The 22,490-nt window shown below is 47.4% G+C and overlaps 1 protein-coding gene across 1 annotated transcript in view; it reads left to right on the forward strand.

Moving 5' to 3' along the window:
• The window catches only part of PRKAG1 (protein kinase AMP-activated non-catalytic subunit gamma 1), a 160,701-nt gene extending 138,534 nt beyond the window's left edge, over positions 1–22,167 (forward strand). Inside the window, exon 13 of the mRNA XM_078685813.1 lies at positions 20,344–22,167. Coding sequence (XP_078541939.1) covers positions 20,344–20,360 — 17 coding nt within the window. The 3' untranslated portion in view covers positions 20,361–22,167. The remainder of the gene's footprint in view (positions 1–20,343) is intronic.
• Positions 22,168–22,490: the final 323 nt, after the last annotated feature.

Below are 22,490 nucleotides of genomic sequence, written 5' to 3' on the forward strand. Positions count from 1 at the left end.
GAGGCACGAGGCAAGGCTGCCCCCTGTCGCCTCTGCTCTTTTCCTTAGCAATGGAACCGCTGGCGGAGTTGCTGCGGAGACGGGGTGCAGAATGGGGCGTCCCATTGATGGACGGCACGCACACGGTCTCGCTGTATGCAGACGACCTGCTCCTCTACATTAGGGACCTCACTCGGATACCGCAGGACCTCACGGACACCCTACGCGAATTCACAGCCCACTCGGGACTGAGAGTCAACTGGGGGAAATCCGGGGTCTAGCCCTTCCACCCCGACATGCAGGAATGCGAGGTGCAACTGGGTGGGACGACGTTGGCTTGGCACGCGGGTACCTTCAAATATCTAGGCATCCATATATATCGGTCTCCGGCAGACATACTGGACGGCAACCTGGTCAGGGCCATATCCTCCTTGCGAGCCCAGGTGGCTTTCTGGGGCACACTCCCGTTGAATGTCCCAGCCAGAATCACTCTAACGAAAATGATCGTCTTACCGAGACTCCTTTATTACTACTCGAACATACCGGTCTATGTCCCCGCCCGGATTTTTAAAGAACTGGAGTCAATGATACGAGCACTCATATGGAACAAAGGGAGACCCAGAGTGGCCCTGAAGAAGCTATACGCCCCGACGTTACTGGGGGGACTCGCGGTTCCCAATCAGGAACTTTATTACCTTGCAGCGCAGCTTCAATGGGTGGTGGCCTGGCTTGCGGGAAGAAACCTAAGCGACACGACCTCGACGGCACCGGCCCTGACACACGCGGGGGCTCTCGCGATGTTCCATCCCTTAAATGCAGCTGCCCGTGGGGCACAGCTACATCTCACGGTGGCACTTAAATGCTACAGACGCGCACTTCGACTCACGCGGGTGGCCACCCCCTATGCCCCAGCACTCCCACTACAGGGCATGCCCAGACCGGGAGGGGCGGTCACCGCGGCGCAGTTGGACAGCTGGGAGCGTGCGGGGATAGAGTCGATGGCGGATCTATATAATGAAGGCGCCCTAATCCCGTTCGAGAGACTAGTGGAAGACACTGACGTACCGGTGGGGCAGTTCCTGTTACACGCCTCCATGGTCCGGGAATTCACGAGACACTGGGGAGACATTACGGAGGAACCTCAGACGCACCTGTTGATACAATACCTCCGCGTCATGGGGAAGGGGTCCCACGTGATACATTGGCTGTCACAGGCATTACAGTCCCACACAACATGCACGCTTCAGCCACTGAGAGACAAATGGACGGCCGATAGAGGGAGGGACTGGACAGACAAGGAATGGGAAAGAATCCTGGAAGGCCCCCGTCACATACCCCGCAATTCGAGGTTCAAAATTATACAATTCTACATCATACACAGGGCGTACCTGTCCCCGGACAAGATCAACCGTTACTTCGCGCTGGACACCTCCGGCTGCCCGCGATGCCCGCTGCTGAACGCAGACCTCCTGCATATGCTGTGGGCGTGCCCCAGGCTTCAGGCGTACTGGCGGGATGTGACCACGCTCTTGACTAAGGGGACAGAAATTGAACTATGGCACGATTGGGATGCCTGCGTGCTAGGCCTGTTTAAAAGGACTAAACAAAACAAAGCTCATGCCAGGTTCTGGGATTTGGGGCTGATAACCGCCAAGCGACTCATAACGCGACATTGGAAGGACGCAAACCCACCACTGACGAAACACTGGTGTGCCTCTCTCACCTACTGGGCGATGGCTGAGGGCACGGTCCTCCGCAGGGAAGAGACCGCGGGAAGGAGAGCCATCCCAATAGCGCAGATCTGGGACGACATCCTACGGACATTTAGCAAGGCCTGCCGAGAACAGGGGATAACACAGACGGGACGTCTCTCCCCCTCCCCCCCTCCCCCCCCTCCTAGTAGCGCGGAGGTGTACTGCAGGGAAGTGGGACACTGGGTAAGAGCAAAGTGATAGGCACACACATATAGGGGCACGCGAGCAACACCATCTCTGTTCCTCCCCCCCCCCCACACACACCGACCCTCCCTTCCCTCCCCCATTCCCTTCCTCTCCCTGCTCGGGACGACCGATCACTCGACCGACCCACTCAGGACCACATCGCCCCACAGCTAGTAGCCCCCATAACTCACCCACATACACCGACTCACATGTGTAACACATCTTTGCCCCGCATAATCACGATACCTGGACACGGGACTTAGACAATAGGAACCGCAACGCAGTACCCCCCTTCCCCCTTTTGAGCTCAGGTTCACTTCACCCCCTGATTTTTCTATTATTTCCTCCCCTGACTTGGAGGTTAGTTCTGCAGATAGTCGCCCCCCAGTTGACTGACCTGCACTTTAGTAGCTGATAGACATGCACGTGAACACACGATATGCGGCAACCCGGGCCACAACCCTCAATCACACTGCGACCATGATCAGGAAGCACACATAGACACCGGCACAATTGCTCTGCTCTCCACGACGGATCTGACCGGCGAGGTCGGCTCCTTGGGAAATTGGCGCATTATAGTACCGAATGGAGGGTTGTGGACATCATTGGGGGCTCTGATCAGGAGCGCACCCTGAACGACAGGGTGGGCCGGATGCTCTGGTGAGATAGATGACGCAACGTATGATGGTGTGTAGTGAGAGTCTGTTATTTTGTGGCACCAACAGGATTACCCACCACCACAGCCGATCACGGAGTTCAAAGATGATTGTCTTCACTGTACTTTTGCTGATGTGATAGCTCTCACAAACTATGCCCGAACTGATTGTCCTATTGTTACCAGATTGTACTATGCTCACGATACAGTAACTGTATGTTAAATGTTTCAATAAAATATATTTATATTAAAAAAATAAAAATACAAATTTTAAAAAATGAAGTGTGTAATTATTGCCCATCCCCAGAGCACAAAGAATACGAGTGCGCGTCTTGCTCACAGTAACAGAACAAAAAGGCACTTCAGACCCATTGGGATCTACGTCCGGCGCACAGCATGGAGCTGGCGGCCAAGGTGAAGTACTCACACGACAGCGACGCAGAGAGAGAGAGAGAGAGACAAATTATCCGGTAGGAGGCATGGTGGTCATCGCCAGGCCCCACTGTCGCTTTTGAATCATTCTCCGGTGACAAACTCGCTCCAGTACAGGTCGAGGGTCCCACATCGCCTACGCTGATTCCCATATCTGGGCTGGGGACCAAGACGACGCCACGTACAGTGAGTACTACTGAACCACTTGCAAAAAAGATCTTGCATTCACCATTCCAGCCACGCCACATCACAGCCTTCCGGGTCAGGGCGACACCGTGAGTACACTTCGGGCACCAGAAAGTTCTTGATCCCAGTCGGACGACAAGGCCAGAGCACGGGTCAGTTGCAAATCTGCACCAAAATATAAGTCTGTATCGACTGACCTATCGGCACCCAAACGCTAATCGGCACAGAAGGATGCCAAGCAGGATGTGACCCAATTAAAGTCATCGGATCCGAAGAAACACTCAGCCTCGAGCATCTTGGAATCGAAACAGCCCTCCTCTCCGAGGACTTAAAAACAGCACAGCCATTCTTCTAGACAGAAGAAAAACCAGACATCTGGGGTACCAAAGCTGAGTCACCGCAAACATATTTGCCCTCTCCACAACAAGAGGAAGAGGGGAGATCCAGGACACAGATTCGCAGGGGACACAGGGAACACAGGACACCCACCACACCCCAGACCCATACGAGGAATATGATGTGGCCCTACAGGCCTCAATCAGGATTTGGAAAGTGCGGCTACTGAACCGTGAGGGTCTCGAGGCACTGTCTGAAAGTGCAGCCTGTTCTCCTATTAGTTGAACATTCAAATCATGAGGGCCTTCTTTAATTGCTGGAGTGATGGTGAGGCTCTGAGGTGCAGGGGAGGTCATTCCAGGTCTGGGCCGCCAGATGAGAGAAGGAGCGGCCTCTGCTGTTTATCCAGCGGGTGGCAGCTAGGGCGAGAGATCCCGATCTGAGATTCCTGGTTGGCTAGTGAAAGGTAATGTCTAGGTTGAGGTACACGGGTCCTTTGTTGTGTAGCACCTTGTATGCGTGGATGAGTAGCTTGTACTGGCATCTCTTCATGACTGGAAGCCAGTGGAGATTACGGAGGTGAGGGGTTAGGTGCGTCCGTCCGTCTGGGGAGGTCGAGGCTGAGCCTGGCTGCGATGTTCTGGATCGTCTGGAGTTTCTTGATGAGTTGGGCTGTTATTAGTACGTAGAGGGAGTTGCTGTAGTAGAGTCTGTTGGTGATGAGCGCCTGTATGACAGTTCGCCTGGTGTTGATGTGACGCAGATATGGAGCCGCCAGTACCAAGAAAAGTGTCACCACCAGATGGTGCATCCTCATACCAGGTGTCATACAGAGAGTTTGCAGAGTACCACAAGCTCCCCATGCACCCCTGGGGAGCAAACAGACTTCCTGGTGGAAACACTTTCGCGCACAGAGCGCACTGTCCAATACCTGTCAATGATAGGATCCGTACTCCACGTATCCAAGGAGATCTTTAAGGACCCAGTCAAATCTAGGGTCCTGCCAACTCGCATGGAAAAGAAATACAAGCCATCGCCAACTGACCCAATTAACATACTTAGGCACCCCCAGCAGACTCCAGGAAAAGAGCTGCAGCACAGGGCACTGGAGAAGAGTCTCCTCCAGATAAAGAAAGTAAAAGAATTGATACTGCAGTCAAACATGTGGCAGCAGGCCATGCCAATCACTGGAGGATTACCAATTCAATTTGGCTACTATTCAGATATAGCCGGGCTACCTGGAACGAAATGCAAGAACTCAAGCAAAAGCTCCCAGACTATTATTAGAAGCAAGGAGAAGACGTGGTAAGCGAGGGCAGGCAGATATCTAATGCAAAATCAAGTGTGCACTAGACAGAGCAGACACTGCTGCAAGGTGCATTAACACATCCATCATGCTCTGCAGACATGCGTGGCTGCGCTTAGCAGGGTTAAAACCTGAGGTGCAGCTACATATTCTCAATGTCCCATTCAATGGGTAAAAAATATTTGGGCCTGCTGTGGGCACACAACTTGAGAAAACCAAGAAAGACACTGACACAGCATAATCAATTGTATAATCGATGGGTGCCTTACATATGAAACCTCACAAACAGCAGCCCTTATGGCGTTACCAGGGTAGTCGGGCAACTAAAGCATCTATGCCTGAGAATACATCCTATCAATGGCAGGAGCAACACGTCATTACGAATTCAAGGTCCTACCATTTGGGGTAACAACCCCTAGGGTATTTGCAAAATGCTTTGCGACAGTAGCTGCAAAATTACGAAGAGAAAACATAGATATCTTCCCTTATCTGGACGATTGGCTGATCAAGAGTCGAACCTAAGCCAAATGTCTAAAAGAGACACAAAGCACAATCAACCTACGACAGCAATTGGGCTACACAATTAATGCGATAAAGTCTAATCTCCAACAGCTTACCCCAATGCACAAAGGGTTCAAAATCTCCAGAACCAACTGAGTCTTTTTCAACCACATCGTCACCTACCAGTCAAAACAGTGCTGTGCCTTCTAAAGATGATGGCATCATGCGTAGCAGTAGTACCACATGCAAGCCTACACGTGAGACTTCTCCAAGAGTACTTAGCATCGCAATGGTCACAAGTGGGGGGCAACATGGAGGATCTAGTGTTGGTTTCACCCAAGGTTCATCAGCACTACAATGGTGGAACAACTCAAACATACTAAAGGGAAGAGCTTTCAAGGACCTAATCCTGCAAGTAACAACCACAACCAATACACCACTCATGGGGTGGGGTGCTCATATGAAGGACATATTGGTTCAGGGACACTAGACCACACCACAACAGACATTGCACATCAACATCTATATGGCTCTCAAAAAGTTCCTACCAAACATAACCGGGAAAAATGTACTTCTACGAACTGACAATATGACTGCAATGTATTACATTCATAAACAGGGAGAGACACATTCCATCCTTTTGCCACAGCTGGCACGGGCCACAAAATACTACTCCTGGCACAATATATACCAGGGCAGGACCACTCCATTGCGGACCTTCTCAGCAGGACACACCAACAAGTTCACAAGTAATATTCACTCCGTTAATACAATGATACTTCCATCGGTGGGGAACCCCGAAAATAGACTTGTTCGCCTCCGCCGAAACTCAAAATGCCAAAGCTTCGCAACTAGACACCCACACCCGCAATCCAAGGGGAATGCACTATGGATGAACTGATCGGTATATTTGTTTACGCTTTTCTGCGTCTCCCACTCATTCCATACGTGGTCAGGAAACTCTGACAGACTTCATTAACCTTGATACTCTTAGCTCCTACATGGACTCAGCAACCATGGTACAGAACAATACTAAAGCTATCCCTAGTACATCACAAAGTTACCCAACTACCCAAACCTTCTCACTCACAGCAGGGGCAGGTGCGACATCCCAGTGTTATACAGCTCAATCTTGCAATTTAGCACTTGAGGTCATAGAGTTTGGATACCGGAACCTACCTCCAGAATGTATGACTATTCTAAAAGGGGCCAGAAGACCAAACACAAGGGCTTGCTATGCAGCAAAATGGAAACGTGTTATGCACTATTGCGCTTCACTAAACATTAACTCTTCTTCTCCAACAGAATAGCAACTTGTCTGTTACCTATTACACTTCCAGAAAACACATTTAGCATATACCTCCATCAGGGGCGGACTGGGAACCCAAAGTAGCCCTGGTAAGTTGTCAGACCAGCCTCCATACGGTGTATAACGAACAAGCACAGCAAGTGAGCCTGACAACTACAAGGTTGGCTTAGGCAGGTTCTCCCCCCCAGAAAATGTGGGGAAACAATTGTATTAGCTTTTAAACCATAGTAAATGATGACCTTACAGTGCAACATGATACAACAATCTTTGTTGGGGCTCTTCATTAACTCCCTCAGTATCACCCTCCAACGGTGCCTCTCATCTCTCCGTAGCACCTCTCTCACATGTATTTTATTTGTTTGTAGTGCTTTTCATACCGGTGTAAGGTGTCAGATCACCGTACATCACACACACATACAGAGACAATGAATCATAGATGTGTAATTCTGTGTACAGAAAATATTACAATGTACAAAGGGAAAACCAAGGTCTAGGATTCCCATATTATTCATACTGGTAGGCATTTTTTATGTGTGCTTGGTCTGGAGAAGCACACACTCCGTATTCAGAGTATAACACAGTGGTTACAGTTGGCTTTACTAATAAGAACTTGTTTCTACCCAAACAAACCCCTTTTCACAACTTTAGGGTAATAAAAGACTGTGAAAAAACATAATTTTCTACTAATATGTACCATGCAGTTTGCATACAGCTCTTTGAGAGTTCATAGCTCACTGTGCTAGATTACAATTGTAACTTGTGAACTGCATAGTAACAAAAGAATCTCTGTTACGAAAGCAGTAGCCCACTGAGCTACGTACATAAAATACTGTTCTGTGACCTACATGAAACACATTTATTGAAGTAGTCATATTAAATTAACCCTCTGTGCTACCTTAGATGAGTCACAACTGCCACTAGATAAAGGATCTCTCTCCAGCAGGTACATTAATCACCAGAGTTATCTTGACGCTTTTACAGTTGTCTGGAAACTGCTGAACCTACAAGGAAATCTGCATTGGGTGCTTTTAAAACTACAGCACTGCCACAAAACCGGCCCCTATTGACCAAATCTGCCCCCACCCTTCCCAGGAAAACGCCTGGTGCAGTCAGCCTGGCCTTGACATCCATACACCCACATTTAGCCGCCATTGCAGCATATCTACAATACAGGAAGCAAAGCCTTCATGGAAGGATTAAAACTAATCATTCCACCTCGTACTCCTCCTGTACCAGTATGGAACCTAAACATTGTACTAACAAGATGCATGGGGCAACCATATGAGCATCTACATAGCTGTCAAATTCAATTCTTAACCTGGAAAGTGTCTTTCCTTGTAGTTAGCGAAGTACATGTGCTCACTATTAAAGAACCATACTTACAAGTGTTCCCAGATAAAGTGTGCTTACGTACAAACCAAAACCTCCTACCAAAAGTGATATCACCTTTCCATTTAAACCAAGCTTTAGAGTTACCAGTTTTCTTTCCAAAGTCAGAAACTGTAGCAGAACGTACTTTACATACTCTTGATGTTAAAATGGCACTTCTGTACTATTTGGAATGCACAAAACCCTTCAGAAAAACACAATTGTTTGTTTCTTTCTGAAATCCTCAGAAAGGGAATGCTATTTCTAAAATAAGAATAGGAAGATGGATTGTCAAAAATATAAAGATTTGTTATGCCAAAGCAAAATAAACTCTACCAACCATGCCAATGATTCATGCAATTGAAAATTTGTTGTCAGTAATGGCAGTGTGCTACCACAATATGCATAATCCACACTTCGCCACGCCCCTCCACTCTATGCCACACTACTCCTTTCTAGGACACTCCACTCTACAGCATGACATTCCAGTCTACGCCCCTCCACTCTAAGACACGCCACTCTACTCCACTCCAGTCTTCACCACTCACTCTATTACACAATATGCCATTCCACACCACTTACCCCACTCCATTCTGCCCCACTCCAATCTAGCCCACTCTACTATATCCCAATCTATCCCCACTTCCGTATACCCCAATCTACTCCACTCCACTCTACCCTACACAATCTACCCCATTCCACTCCACTCTACCCCAATCTTTCCCGCTCCTCTGCAGTCTGCCCCTGCTCCATTCCAGTTCCAGTCTACCCCTCCCCAATTTACCTAGTCTACTCTAGTCTTCCCCACTTCAATCTACCCCACTCCAACTCAGTCTCCCACACTCCATCCCAATCTACCACACTCCATTCGTCTATCCTAATCCACTCAAATCACTCCACTCTACTCCAGTCTACCTCAGTCAATCCCACTCCAATCTACCCCACCCTACCACACTCCACCCCAACCTTCAACACTCAACTCTACCCCACTCTGCTCCAATCTACCCCAGTTGACCCCAGTCCACAATCTACCCCCTCCAGTGTACCTCAATCCAACCCACTTCACCTGCGAAACTCAATCTAATTTACCCCATTTCATTCCAATTTACCCCACTCGCTGCATTCTATCCAACTCCTCTCTACCCCAGTCTACCCAAATCCTATCCACTCCATCAGACTCTACCCCACTCCAATCTACCAAAATCTACCCCACTCTTGACTTTAATCTACCCCACTCAAGTCTACCACGCGCCGCTCAAATCTAGCTCACTCCACTCCACTACCTCACTCCACTCCAATCTAACCCACTCCACCCTACCCCAATCTACCCTACTCCAATCTACTCCACTCTGATCTACCCTACTCCTCTTCACTTTAATCTACCCCACTCAAATCTACCACACTCCACTCAAATCTTCCCAACTCCACTCCAATCTAACACACTCCTCCCTAATCTACACTACTACAATCTACCCCGCCCCAATGTACTGAACTCCCCCACTCCAATCAATCTACTCCACTCAAATCTACCACACTCCACTCAAATCTTCCCAACTCCACTCCAATCTAACACACTCCTCCCTAATCTACACTACTACAATCTACCCCACTACAATCTACCCCGCCCCAATCTACTGAACTCCCCCACTCCAATCAATCTACTTCACTCAAGTCTACCCCACTCCACCCCACTCCAATCTATCCCAACCCACCCCACTTCATTCTACGCCAATCTACCTCACTCCACTCTACCGCACTAACTTAGCTATGCCAAGCAGCAGCAACACTGGTGTACATAATGGCTAAAACACATTGCCGCATGGATGAGATCTACTGGCTTTGCCAATGCCTGTTTATGTAACATATATGCATAACTAAAGCCAAAGTTTTTTTTAGGTCTGGTAATAATGGTTCCATTAGCTATTTTAGTATTAAAAAAATATATTAAATAGAGACAACCTTACTGCTGTTGATTCATGTCTGCGAGAGATGACTTTTGCTTGGTAAGTAATTGTCTGTTTTCGCCTTGGAAGAAAGGCATTCTTTTTACATCGCGTAAGAAATACATATAGAGTGTGGCTTTGCGTCCGCTCCACTCACCATCATAGCTTTGTCAAATACTGCAAGCACAGTAGTGGACCGTATGAGTGACCACTGCTAAAGCCATGGCACAGACCGGACTTGGAACAGGCCAGTGACCACATCTTACCCTTGACCGGGAAAAGGCCGGCAGCAGCTGTGACAGTTCCCACCGCAGCACTGACCACAAGGTTCACCAACGCAGTGACCACAACAATTGTCAGAACTTAGCAAGCAAGCTTAGAAAAAAAATGCACCAACCATAGTTGCCAGCACAGCACCCACAGCTGAATCGGCAATAGCTTCTACCATAATAAGAACTACAGGAGCCATGACAGTAGCCTTATCTTTATTAGCTCCTACTGCTGCCACAAGCAAAGTGGTAAAAACAGCTGCAGCAGTACTTAAAAGCACAGTAGTAACCAGAGGAGTGATGGTTTAACCACACCAGCGATCACACATGATCTCATGATGGGGACAACAGCAGCAACCATAGCTGAAACACATCAGAGACCATAACAGCAACTAGATCTACCACTATAGCAGCAACAACAACTGCCATAACAGCAGCGACCACAGAACTGACACAGCAAACGCAACAAAAGCAAAAACAGCTGCCAGTAAGGCAGGGACTGTAGACGTGACCATAGATATAGTTACAGCAGGAACAATAGCTGTCACAACAGCAGGAACAATAAAAGTAGCAACAGCTGCAACTACTGCAGGGACCACTGAGACAACAGCTGCCACAGTGACAGAAACCAGGGCAATGTCCACAGCAATACCCACAGTAAGGACCATAGCAGGGACCACAGCTGCCCCACAGTGGGAGCAAGACAAATAATGGCAACTGCAACCCCAGTAGCGACAACAGCTTTCACTATAGCAGTGATTTCATGTGGGAACCTTTTCAGGCGTCTTATGGCAATCAAGGGTTACTGGGCTCAAGTTGTAATAATGGGAGCCTTTTACCTCTGTTGTTCTGTGGTTACCTGACCAGGGACACAAAACTCAACACCATATACACCTCTTTAGCACTTGACCCAGGCGATAACAAGGCATAGGGGTTGAAGGCTTTCTCAGGCAGGTAATGTGTGGTAGAGACTCAGAACTGAGCCTGCAGATAATAGCTGGTAATACATCATTGTCCTGTTAGTGCTTTGACTTGAAAAGAAAGAGTAGCTATTCATAGTTCCCAGCTAAATACTACTGAAAAGAGCAAAAAGTGCACAGTTAATGGTTGAAATGTAGGGAGATAGCCATTGGATTATTACAGAATGTGGGTTAAATTCGGTGCAGTTTACATTAAGTGATCCTTTCTTTCCCAAGGGTGACCGATACACCACTGACAAAAATAGGTCGTCTCTGTTCCTGGGACACAGAGGCCCTGGTGTTTATAAATGTACTTCTGGTCTTCACACTTTTAGTGGCACTCTGTTCTCTTATGTCCTGAGGCATCTGCTTCTCATTGCTGTGTGTTGTTGCCAAATACTAGGGTGGCGCTTCGTACATGTGCCTGTTCGCACACAATCTCCGTCAATGCCGTGCTTGTTCCAACAATGTTCTCCAATGTTTCGGAAGTACCTAGGGGCATGCTTCGAGTCCAGAAGAATACAGTCTTTGCAGTTACCGGTATGCAGAGACACACTCTCGTGCCTGCCAGACCAAGGGAATTTGTTCTTTTTGGAATCTTCCTTAGTCTCAAAGATCAAGCCTACCAAACTCATAAATGAAGAATCCACCCAGATCACAGCTGTAATTGTTTTTGAAGGTTTAAAGTACAACTGCGGAATGCTGTTGCATTTTCTACAGCGCCATGCTGTCCTAGATGCTTGTTTCTTTGGAGGAAACCAACGAAGAGTTTTTGATTTTTCCTTAGCCCCAGGCTATCAAAGGAACTGATTTGTTTTGTCTTTCATGATAGCCTTTGTCTAACCATGGCTGGTTAGAGGATACCTGACGCAAGCAACAATTCAAGGTGCCAGTTGCCTTTCTCAGGAGCCCACTAGAAGGGGCCCTCAATCACAAAGCCTCGCTACATGGCCTGGCATTGCAGATCCTTCCCTGGGCAGTACAGTTCTTTCTGCATATTTCCTCCAGGCCCTTGCCTTTTAGGAAGCATCCCCTTCATGTAGGAATACCTTCACTACCCCTCTCCAGCAGAAAGTGGGCTCCTTCCTTCAAGATTGTTCAAGATGGCTTCTTCCAGCAGGATACACAACGTCCATGTTCTGTTTTTTTTAACCTGAAAATGTGGTGTGCTCAGTCAAAAACCTCCACCCTAGTGCTCAGAAGTCTTTCTGGGTCTCCACTGGTTTGGAACCCCTGACACTTGTCAATGTGAAATGCTGGCACATTGAGTGGAGCTTTCTGTCCCATTCTTATAGTCTCTTTCCATTGGTCGTAGTTTGCCCATCTCAGTTCTAGGACAGTTGAGACGGTTCATCCCAGGCTGCCTGCACCCTGTAGTATCAGCAGGAAGGAGGGGTGGGGATAGAAGCTTCCTTGCAGGGAGAACTAAAACAAAAGGAGGAGGGGCATCTCCACTCGGCTATCTCATAACTTGGGAGGAATAATGCCTCTTGGAGGATGCAGCAGGAAAAGAGCAAGGTCTGTCTGTGTACTTCAAAAGAGCCATCTCTCTCCGGTGCCCCACGCCGAGGGTCAGCTACATTTAAAATGACATCAGGTAGGGTTTGGAGAAGCCCTGTAATTACCATTGCTGTGTGGTTGCCTCCCTCCAACCTCTGTCCTGTGTATCATCAACACATAGTCCCTACCATTGATTCCTGGACTGTAGCAGTCAAACACAGCACATATGCCCACCCTACTACACTTACAGTAGTGTAAACAAATATTCAGTACCCACTTTTCGCAAGGAGGAGTGAAGTACCCTGAAGCGTGGAACTGGCAGACTATTTTAAACAGATGAGGCCAGGGGCAACTCTTCTTGGGCAGGCTACAGGAAGGCTCAATAATATCCATCAAGGGATCTTCATTGATAATAAACAATGGATAGTCCCCCCGTTTGCTGAATCGTGGAGCCCTTTTTACAAAATATTGTACCCTTTTCTTTAGAAAAAACAATTTGTATAAAATAGACCATTTGTTTTTTTGATAACCAATTGCACGCTGAATCAGCTAATTTTCATTTACTTTTTATTTTTTATTTTATAAAAGCCCGTTTTAATTTTTAAAAAGGCACTACATCAGAAAATGTGATATTTCACAGATATTTTGTTAAAGGAAAAGTGAGAAAAGCAGGGCAAAGTAGTTAAATAGGCTGTAGTCCATGAGGGGAAACGTGACTTTGCTCCTTAGAGGAAGCACAATCCTTTACTGTCCCATCATGCCCTGTCAGTGGCATTTCCTTCATTTTCTTTGTATTTGCTCTTGGCTTTTTTCCTTGGAAAGCCTTTTTATTCACTTTCAAAATGCCAGCACTTTTTGTGAAGTGTCCGTGTGTAAGAAGGAAGGCCCTGGCAGACCCTAAACAATCTCTATACAGTTTGTCTTCCAAAATTCCATTCCACCTAAAGACTGCACACAACTGCAAGAAGATGTCCAGGAGGGTATTAAAAGACGAGAAAGATCGGTCTTCATGGCCTGCAGGAGGGCCATCAAAGACGTGTGAAATCATGAAGAAGATCTGGGGAATGTGTCCTTCCCTTCTCTCTAAAGACTCTCAGCGAAGGAGAATAAAAAGAGATCAAAAGGTGAAAAGAAACTCGACCTCAGTCATTATGGAGATCTTTGATGGTGAGGACCAGGAAAATAACTATATGTGCACCATCAAGACCCCGCTCGGCATTGAGAACCATCTTGATTTAGAGTATCAGTTTTGCATTGAAAAACATAACATCAAAACATTGATCAAAGTTGAGCCACCACTCTGTTGATATACATGTTATCGAGTAGATTGATGCATTTGTTAGTGCACTAGATGCGCACGGTAAAGCTTAGGAGATCGCTTCATGTTTTAGACACTGAGCCCTCAATAACCTACTCTCCATTTCAAACTGTTTTACCAGTGTTCAGTCTTTCTCTCCACCCTCACAGAGATCGCCACCTTGTACTCATCAAGCATCTCTTGTATCCATCTCTCCAATTCCTGGGTCATCTGAAGTATCTACTACTACACAAAAACCTGTCGCTACCAACGCCAACATAGAGATACTCCATGGATATCAAGATTCTTGAGGCTATGGTCCCGTTTCTCAAGAAGACCTCATTTTTCGAGGTCAAGGCTCCTTTGTAGACCCTCGAGGAGGCACACCTCTCATCCAAGATCATGATATAACTCAGATGAGCTGAGAAACATAATAGTCCAATACCAACACCACTGGTTTCATCGTATGTTAATTTTGAGACCTTACAACACCAATCCACCTCAAGACTTTCCTACTTTAAACCAAGGTTCATTGGAACCAGTGCCGGAGTTTTTCCTGACACCTGCATCAACCAAGGTGGCTCGGGCTAGGTTGAAGAAATGCAAACCACCTGCATATGGCCATTTGTTTCACCAGTAGACCCCCCCTCACTGTCTCATAGTGACAGGCACAAGGCAATACCTTGGGTCTGCTCCAGCCTCCACTGCACCCGTGGAGTAAGAATGTAAGAAGCTGAACACAGATGGGAGAAATGTATGTGGGGCCTCAGCAACAACAATGAATGATGATAATGCTACTGCCTTGATAGGCCGATATGAGAGATCCTTATAGTATTCATTGCCGGGTTGCACTGACTCACCCAAGAGAGGACTTTCAAATGTTTTGAATGAAGTTAAGTGGTTATTTCACAACTATACTCACTGCTGCCACTACAGAAACAACTACAGCAGCCTTCGCGGCAGCACGCACAGCCGTAACCACAACAGTGAAGATCGTAGCAACACCAGCGATCATAACAGCCCTGGCCCCATTTGCAGCAGCAGAGCCCACAGCTGCCACGATGGCAGAGGCAACAAAAACAACTGCTACCAAAACAATAGCAGCGACTCAACTGCAGTCACAGCAGGAAGAGCAGAGACAGCTGCCATCAGAGCTGCGACAGCAGACACAAAAGTTGTAACAACGGCAAGCACAGCAATAACCACAGCAGGGATAACAGCAGCATCCACAGCTCCAACCGTTGTAGGTACAACAGCAAGGACAGCTGTCACCACAGTGGAGACACCATCAACCATAGCAAGGGCCGCAGCTACCACCTCAGCATGACTGATTTCGTCACTGACCACTGGTGCAAACTCGGCGGGAACACCAGCATGAAGCTCAGCTGCCACCACGGCACTGAGAAAAGCAAGCGTTGGTGAAGCCAACCAGCCGGCCTTTGATTGGCTGATGCATGTAAAATAGACCTGCACAAGTGTGCAAAGGTTAATAGTGCCTTGTCTCCGTGGAACCTGCCTCTTTCTGTGCTTCCTATTTATGTGCCCTGTTTTTTTATTGTATTTTAATCTTTAAGCTTAAAGTAGCAAGCAACATTCTATACAGCGGCATTGCAGCTCTACTGTGGCCATTAGCATGCACCTGTCGGTGCTTGTGTTAACACATTAAAGCTAGACCTCTCGGCTCTACAAGGACTTGTGTAGCTCGTCAGCAAAACCCTTAAAACAACATACACACAGTAACCTCAACACATTTTACTAGTTATTTTTTAAATAAAAATAGTGACTGAATGCATGCAGATAAGCACTTTAGTTTACACAGTAATGAACTGCACAGTCCCTCTAGGTCTCCAGGCTGATCTTGCAGTCCCAGAGGGCATTTATTTGGCTGTTGGGTCTTCGTTTATTTTTTTGCTCTGGGCAGTTTGGAGTTTGAACTTTTAGTCTGTATTTCGCAAAATCAAACTTGATGGTACAGATCTGAGCACTATTCGATGGTTTTTGTGTAGTCTTTTGCTTAGTGGTATTTTTCTTAACTAAGTTTGTTTAGGTCATATTTTCACCCATAAGAATCCGTTTTGCCTTCATTGTTTGTGAAATATACCTTAAGTATAAAAAAAAAAAAGCCAGAAAAGAATGCCTTTGCCTTATGCATTCCCAGCCTACCTGACAGCCATACTGTTCGGGGTGTTATTTTAAAGAAATGTATATAGCGCGTGTATACGCTTGGGTTTCTTGGCGCTGGCTGAACGTGAGCATGCTGAGATTGGACCCATTAGTTGCTTTAGAGGCACTTTTTAAGTTCCTTCCTACATGAGAGCAGGGCTGAAATAGCTCTAAGATGTGGAGGGAGAGTGTTCCAGAGCCTGGCTGTGCGGGCGACAAAGCTCCTTCCTTCCTAGTTCACTTTCTTGAATCTGGGCGTGGCAATAGTTCTAGCTGTAGCCAAACGCAGGTGTCTGTTAGGGGTGTACCACCTAAGTTGGTCCCATAAGAATTCAGGGTCTTGTGAGCCACACAAAGGGCCTTGAATTGAATCCGCTTGTGAACTGGGAGCTAGTGCAGCTCTCAAATTCCTGGGGCGATCGAATGAAATTTAGGGAAATTCAAAATCATTCTGGCTGTTGTGTTTTGGACCAATTGGAGCCTTCTAATATGTTAATTACATACCAAGGTACATTGAAAGTACTGCAAGGGAATCTGCATTAGACCTACCAAATTTTTTCCAGAGCCGCCTCAGTCTTCAGTTGGTATGTCTCAGTCCTCAGCAAAAAAAAAGTATGAGCGTCCACCTTCATATCCACAGTAGCTGAAACCACTTGCAATCCTCCCCAGAAGGGATCAAAGAAAAGATGACAAAACCATTGATTGTGACACCCCCCACTGTTTGCATTTAGTGTTATGTGGTATGGTGGTGAAGCCCTTTATCACACGGAGAATAAACCTATTTTTCTCCTTGTCAAGGCACTTGATGTCCTACCAGTTAGAGGATCACAGTGCAGCAGAGACACATTGTCAAGAGGTATACATACATACACACGTAGACTTGGACTTGGAGCTCGTCATCTCGGTTTCAACTTCTAGTCGAAAATACACCACTTTCTAATTCCCCTAGGAGGCACCTGAGAATCGAGAGGAGCTTCTGATGCAGGCCCTTAAAATACTTCATCCAAAGACATCCACTGCTTCACCACAAGAAGCGCCTACGAAGAGGAGAAACCCCACACCTCCTCCACAGGAGATATCCAGGTAGAGTCTGCACTGAATCCCCTCGATTGCTGTGTAGTCATTCCTACCAAACACTGGCTAATAGTGATAAAAGACCATTGAGTCTGATAATACATTTGTCGTCATATTAGTCAAGGAGATCATATACATCTACTTGCCTATAACATCTTCAGTTAGAAACCACAAGTGTGTTGTATGTATGTTGGTGAAGGCTGTCATTCCTATGTCAGACCCGCTGCTCATATCGCAGAATAAATCTATCCCTAAACGCCAGTGGTATAAATTAAAGTTAGAAGACTTTTACCTTTTATTGGAAAAGTCACCTTTGCCTTCTTTCTCTGAGGTTAACTTTGGTTATGACTTATTCTGCAGCTGGATCTCCTTGGCCTTGGACTTGCTAATTCCTCTGGTTCGATCGAATTGTCGGACGAAAAATCATAGTCCTTGGTATGATGAGACTTTAGCGTCTCTCAAGAGAGATTGTAGAAAAGCAGAAAGGCGATGGAGGAAAACCTATACCCCCGCGCTCAAGACCTGCTACACTACTTTAACTAAGGCATACCATAGAGCGATTTGTCGAGCCCGAGCCACATTTTATGCAGAGGAGTTTCGGAATAGCCCTAATCCCTCTAAATTGATTTTTAAGGTCCTAAAGGACCTTATGACGAAGAGGGCTTCTGCAGCTGAAATTTGTACCGACTCCCACTGCGAGAGTTTAGCTGCCTTTTTTATTCAAAATGTTCAGGCAATCTACCGCTCCTTTCCTACGGGGACGCAACAGCCGATCTTAGATGGCTGCCCGAGGGATGACGGTGTGACGCTGGACCTGCTGGTCCCCCTCTCTGATGAGGGGTTTGATTTATTGAGCCAAAAAATTAAATCTGGCTCCCCAATGGACCCGCTCAAGCCGGCCCAGTTTAAAAACATGCAGGCTTTATGTCGCACACCTATGTTAGCCCTTATCAATCTATCATTGTCCTCTGGAATTGTGCCCACTAGGTGGAAGCATGCGGTAGTAACACCTATCCTAAAAAAGCCTTCTTTAGATCCGGTCAAACCAGAGAATTATCGCCCCATCTCACTGCTGCCGTGGGCCGCCAAAGTCACCGAGGCCCACGTGAATGGGATCCTGGCTGATCATCTCGCCAAAGCTAATATCTTGGATCCCACCCAAAACGGATTCCGCACAGGTCACAGCACGGAGACTGCCTTGTTGTTTATGACCGAACATCTGCGCTCCGTGTTGGATGGTGGACGAACAGCGGCACTCTTGTTAGACTTGAGTGCCGCGTTCGATACTGTATCCCACGAGATCCTGTTACGGCGGTTGGAGGAAGTGGGCGTTAGGGGATCCGCTCTTTGCTGGTTCCACTCATTCCTCTCAGATAGATCGTTCCAGGTTGCTATCCCTCCCGGGAAATCCACCTCTTACCCGCTCACTTTGGGGGTCCCACAGGGATCAGCGCTGAGCCCCACTTTATTTAATATCTACGTTAGACCGCTGGCTGATGTAGTCAAACGCTGGGGCCTGACAATGGTCTCCTACGCGGATGACACACAGCTGGCGGTCACGTTAAGTGGGGACTCAGCAGGGGAGGCCCTCAAGTTCTGTGAGGGGCTTCGTGCGGTGGCCAATTGGATGAATCAGAACTGTCTCCAATTGAACACTATGAAAACAGAGGTTATGGTGTTTGGTAAGCAACCTGGATGGTGGAATGATCGCTGGTGGCCTTCTGAGCTTGGAATAATCCCAACTCCTATTACAGAGATGAAAAACCTTGGAGTCTGGTTGGACCCCTCCTTGAGCTTTACGTGTCATACTGAGAGGTTAGCCGCTACCTGTTTTGGTGTTATTAGAGGCATCAGGCCGGTATTGAAATTTTTTGATGCCCCCACCAGACAGCTCGTGGTCCAGGCCTCAGTGCTATCCAGGTTAGACTACGCCAGTGCTCTGCTAGTAGGGACCAACCAGGCGGAACTAAAACGGCTGCAGCGAGTACAAAACGCCGCGGCAAGAGCGGTAGTTGGCCTGCCTAGGAGATGTTCGGTCTCAAGAACATTGCAGGCGCTCCACTGGCTTCCAGTAGCCAGGAGGATTGAGTTCAAGGTGCTCTGCCTGGCTTTTAAAATTTTAAAAGGTACAGCCCCACCCATTTTGGAGAATCTTCTGACCCCTTATGTTCCCTCCCGACCCCTGAGATCGATGGGTCAGAATTTGTCTGTGGTCCCACGTTTTCTGCTGAGCAGGACTGGTGGCCGCTCCTTCCGAGTGGTAGCCGCAAAACTCTGGAACTCCCTTCCTGCGGAAATTCGAGTACTGGAAGATCTTCTCCAGTTTAGACGTGCGATAAAAACAGTACTTTTTAATAAAAACCTCTGATTCGGCAGCTATATGTAATGTTGTGTTTACCTTCCTGGGCGCCAGGACGCCCCTTTGCTGGGGCAGCTGTGCGCGTTACAAAAGTAATTAACATAACATAACAAGTGAATCATTTACTAAAGTTTGAGGAGCTTCTGATGAGGAGGCCCACAAAGCTGAACATGTGTTTCAGCTTCTCCCGGCCCCTCTCTCAACCAGGTCAACTAGTAATATTTGAGCACCGAGCGCCTTCAAAACTCTTTACACCCTTAGTTTTAGGTCTCTCGAGTCGATGATGGAAAGAAATCTTTTCAGTACACAAATCAGTGGCAGACGCCCCTCGTCTCTCGAAGTGCAAGCCGTCGAAGCATCACCCTCGCTTATCTAGACTGGATTTACCACCTGATTTGGTAATTGTAAATTGTATTGGCATTAAAGTATTGCCAGTGTATTTTTAAATACTTGTTTGGATCTTACAATGTAGTTGTTTCTTTCTAAAAGGCTCTGACCGCCTTTATTATTTCAGTTTAAAAAAGAAGCAGAACAAAGCTTTAGAAGCCGCTCTCTCTACATTGCCGGGCTTTCTTTAAATTAAAGAAATTGTGACTTAAGATGGGCATTTGTGTTTCAACAAAAAGGGGGCGGGGGTAGAATGTCTCTTGTAAATTGCTCTTGGGTCTCGCACTCCTGCATTGCTAGTCATTAATGAATCCAGGGAAGTTATGGAGAACAATGATATCTACCAAGTAATTAACTTTTCCATCTCTTTCCACCCCCAGGAGAGAACCTGCTGTAAAGCAGGCAGCGGACAAAGGCTGGTCTGTGCGGCATGTAAGCCCCCCTCCCTTCATACCCCAGCCACCAGCAGACCAGAGGCACGTGCCAGCCGCCTCAGTATCTCGCACCTCAACTGCTCGCCGGAGAGCAGCCTGCCAAAGAGCACCCCCAGGGCTGCCACGAGAACCCTCGAGAAGGTGCTTCTGCAGACCAACATGGCCGCCGCACTGAGAGAGCATCCCAGGCGCGCGCTCATTGGATACAGCGTGCCGGAGGGGACGCCCTACAGACATCAGCACTGCGAAAAGACGTATTTGTGTGAAATACAGGGTGCACGAGTCAGCAGGCCGCGGACACCAGCACCACACCGAGTGTCGGTCTCCCTGTAACCCTGGGATGGGACAGAGCGCGAGACCGTGTCCGAGAGACACCAGCACTGCGCTGAGCATCATGGGATTGTTTGTGTGAGCACTCCAAAAATACCAGCACTCTACTGATCAACATTTAGTTGCTGCATGCGAGAGAATTCGCGGAACTAGGCCCTTCTTTCTTTTCCCGCGCATTGGATAAAGCATGCTCAAGAGTCTGTGGCCTCCAACTCCCGCGCAAGGGACTGGGCCCTTGTGACACCGTCATGGGATGTATTGCGTCACCAGCGCCTGTGTCTGAGGGAGGGGGGTGGTCAAAGTATGATCCTGCCTGTGGACACCACTAGCACCTTCTGTCTGAAAGAGCGTGTCCGAACCCCCAGTATTCTCGGCCAAGCTCCCTGGTCTCCAGGCACAGCTCCCTCGGCGCTTTCATTGAGGCGCTGTGCATCGGGACTGTTGCAGGCTCGCCGGGTTGGGGATGTTTACTTAAGGATGCGGTTTTGCTTTTCAAAAGTTGTTGGGACTCTGCCACCTAGGCACAACAGGTTAATATTTTTTAGTTAGTGGTTATTCTGCTGTTTGTGTATTGTGCATTCATTTTTTCTGTATTTCTTTATATTTCCCTGATCATAACATACGTGTACCAACTGCTCCTTCCCCTTAATTCAGACAAAAATTGCACCATTTTTGCAATCAAAAATCCACTACTTTTGGGAAACTCTGTCCCCGCCCTATCTAACACTCCAGAAACATCACTCAAACAGGGCACTGCCTACTGGACCACTGGTGCAGCCAGGGCTGTGCAGTGACTGTGAACAAGCAGTGCCAGAAGACACGGCCGGACTGGGAAACCAAAGCAACCGTGTCAAAAATGCTCAATCCAGCCCTGCTTCCTTTATCTCCTTGCAGTCTCTCTTTCCATCCATCCATTCTCTCTCTCTCCATTCTCTGCTCGTTTTTTTCTGTATCTTCAGCCCCTCTTGTTCTCTATTGTGAAGCCTCCCCTTGCTTGCTACAACTAACCTCGGGGAGCTGGGGAAAGTGTCAGAGGCCCCAAGAGCAGCTCCTGTACACTAAAACAAACTGCTCCTGCCCGCAGGGAAATGCCCAGTGCAATAAAAGACCTGTCAGGCCCTGGCTGTAAAGCCAGGAAACTGAGAAAGAGTGTGAGAAATGTTACTGTATCCTCCTAAGCTACATTTATAGTGACCTTTGTCGGGTACCAGGTCTGCCTGGTTTATGCCTGAGGGCCCCGGGTAAGTGTCTGAGTCCAGCTGTTACCTGAACATAGTGACCCATGAGTACAATGCAGTTCTGACCGTAGCAATAAATGAAGACATAGTCCTTCTGAGCCGCGTTCGCCCAGCTCTTATATGGTTTGTTTATAACATATCCATTTATGATTCCCGGTCTTCATTTAGGATGTCATGTCGGTCTCCACACCAAGAAAAAAAATCATGCACTTCCAGTGCAGAAAGCTGTAGAATGTATCAAAATTCTTTCTCACTAGATTGCTTTGCTTCATTATATTTTTCGATTACCGAAATAAGACCAAACTGAAAGCTATCGTTTGGCTAAAAAAATTGGAGGCAAAAAAGTTGTACTGTTGAATCTAAGAAGGCCTCACACCACATAAATTACACAAGCAGACCCACAAAACACCTTATCCCAGAGTGAGGTGACAGTTCTTTCTTGAGTGTGCCGCTAGTCTGCTTTGACGAGCATTTAAACTATATTAATATGTTGGGCTTGTGAGTGACACTTAGGATCATTATAAA

Source organism: Lissotriton helveticus, chromosome 1_1 (genome assembly GCF_964261635.1).
Source record: "Lissotriton helveticus chromosome 1_1, aLisHel1.1, whole genome shotgun sequence".
Taxonomy (NCBI): domain Eukaryota; kingdom Metazoa; phylum Chordata; class Amphibia; order Caudata; family Salamandridae; genus Lissotriton; species Lissotriton helveticus.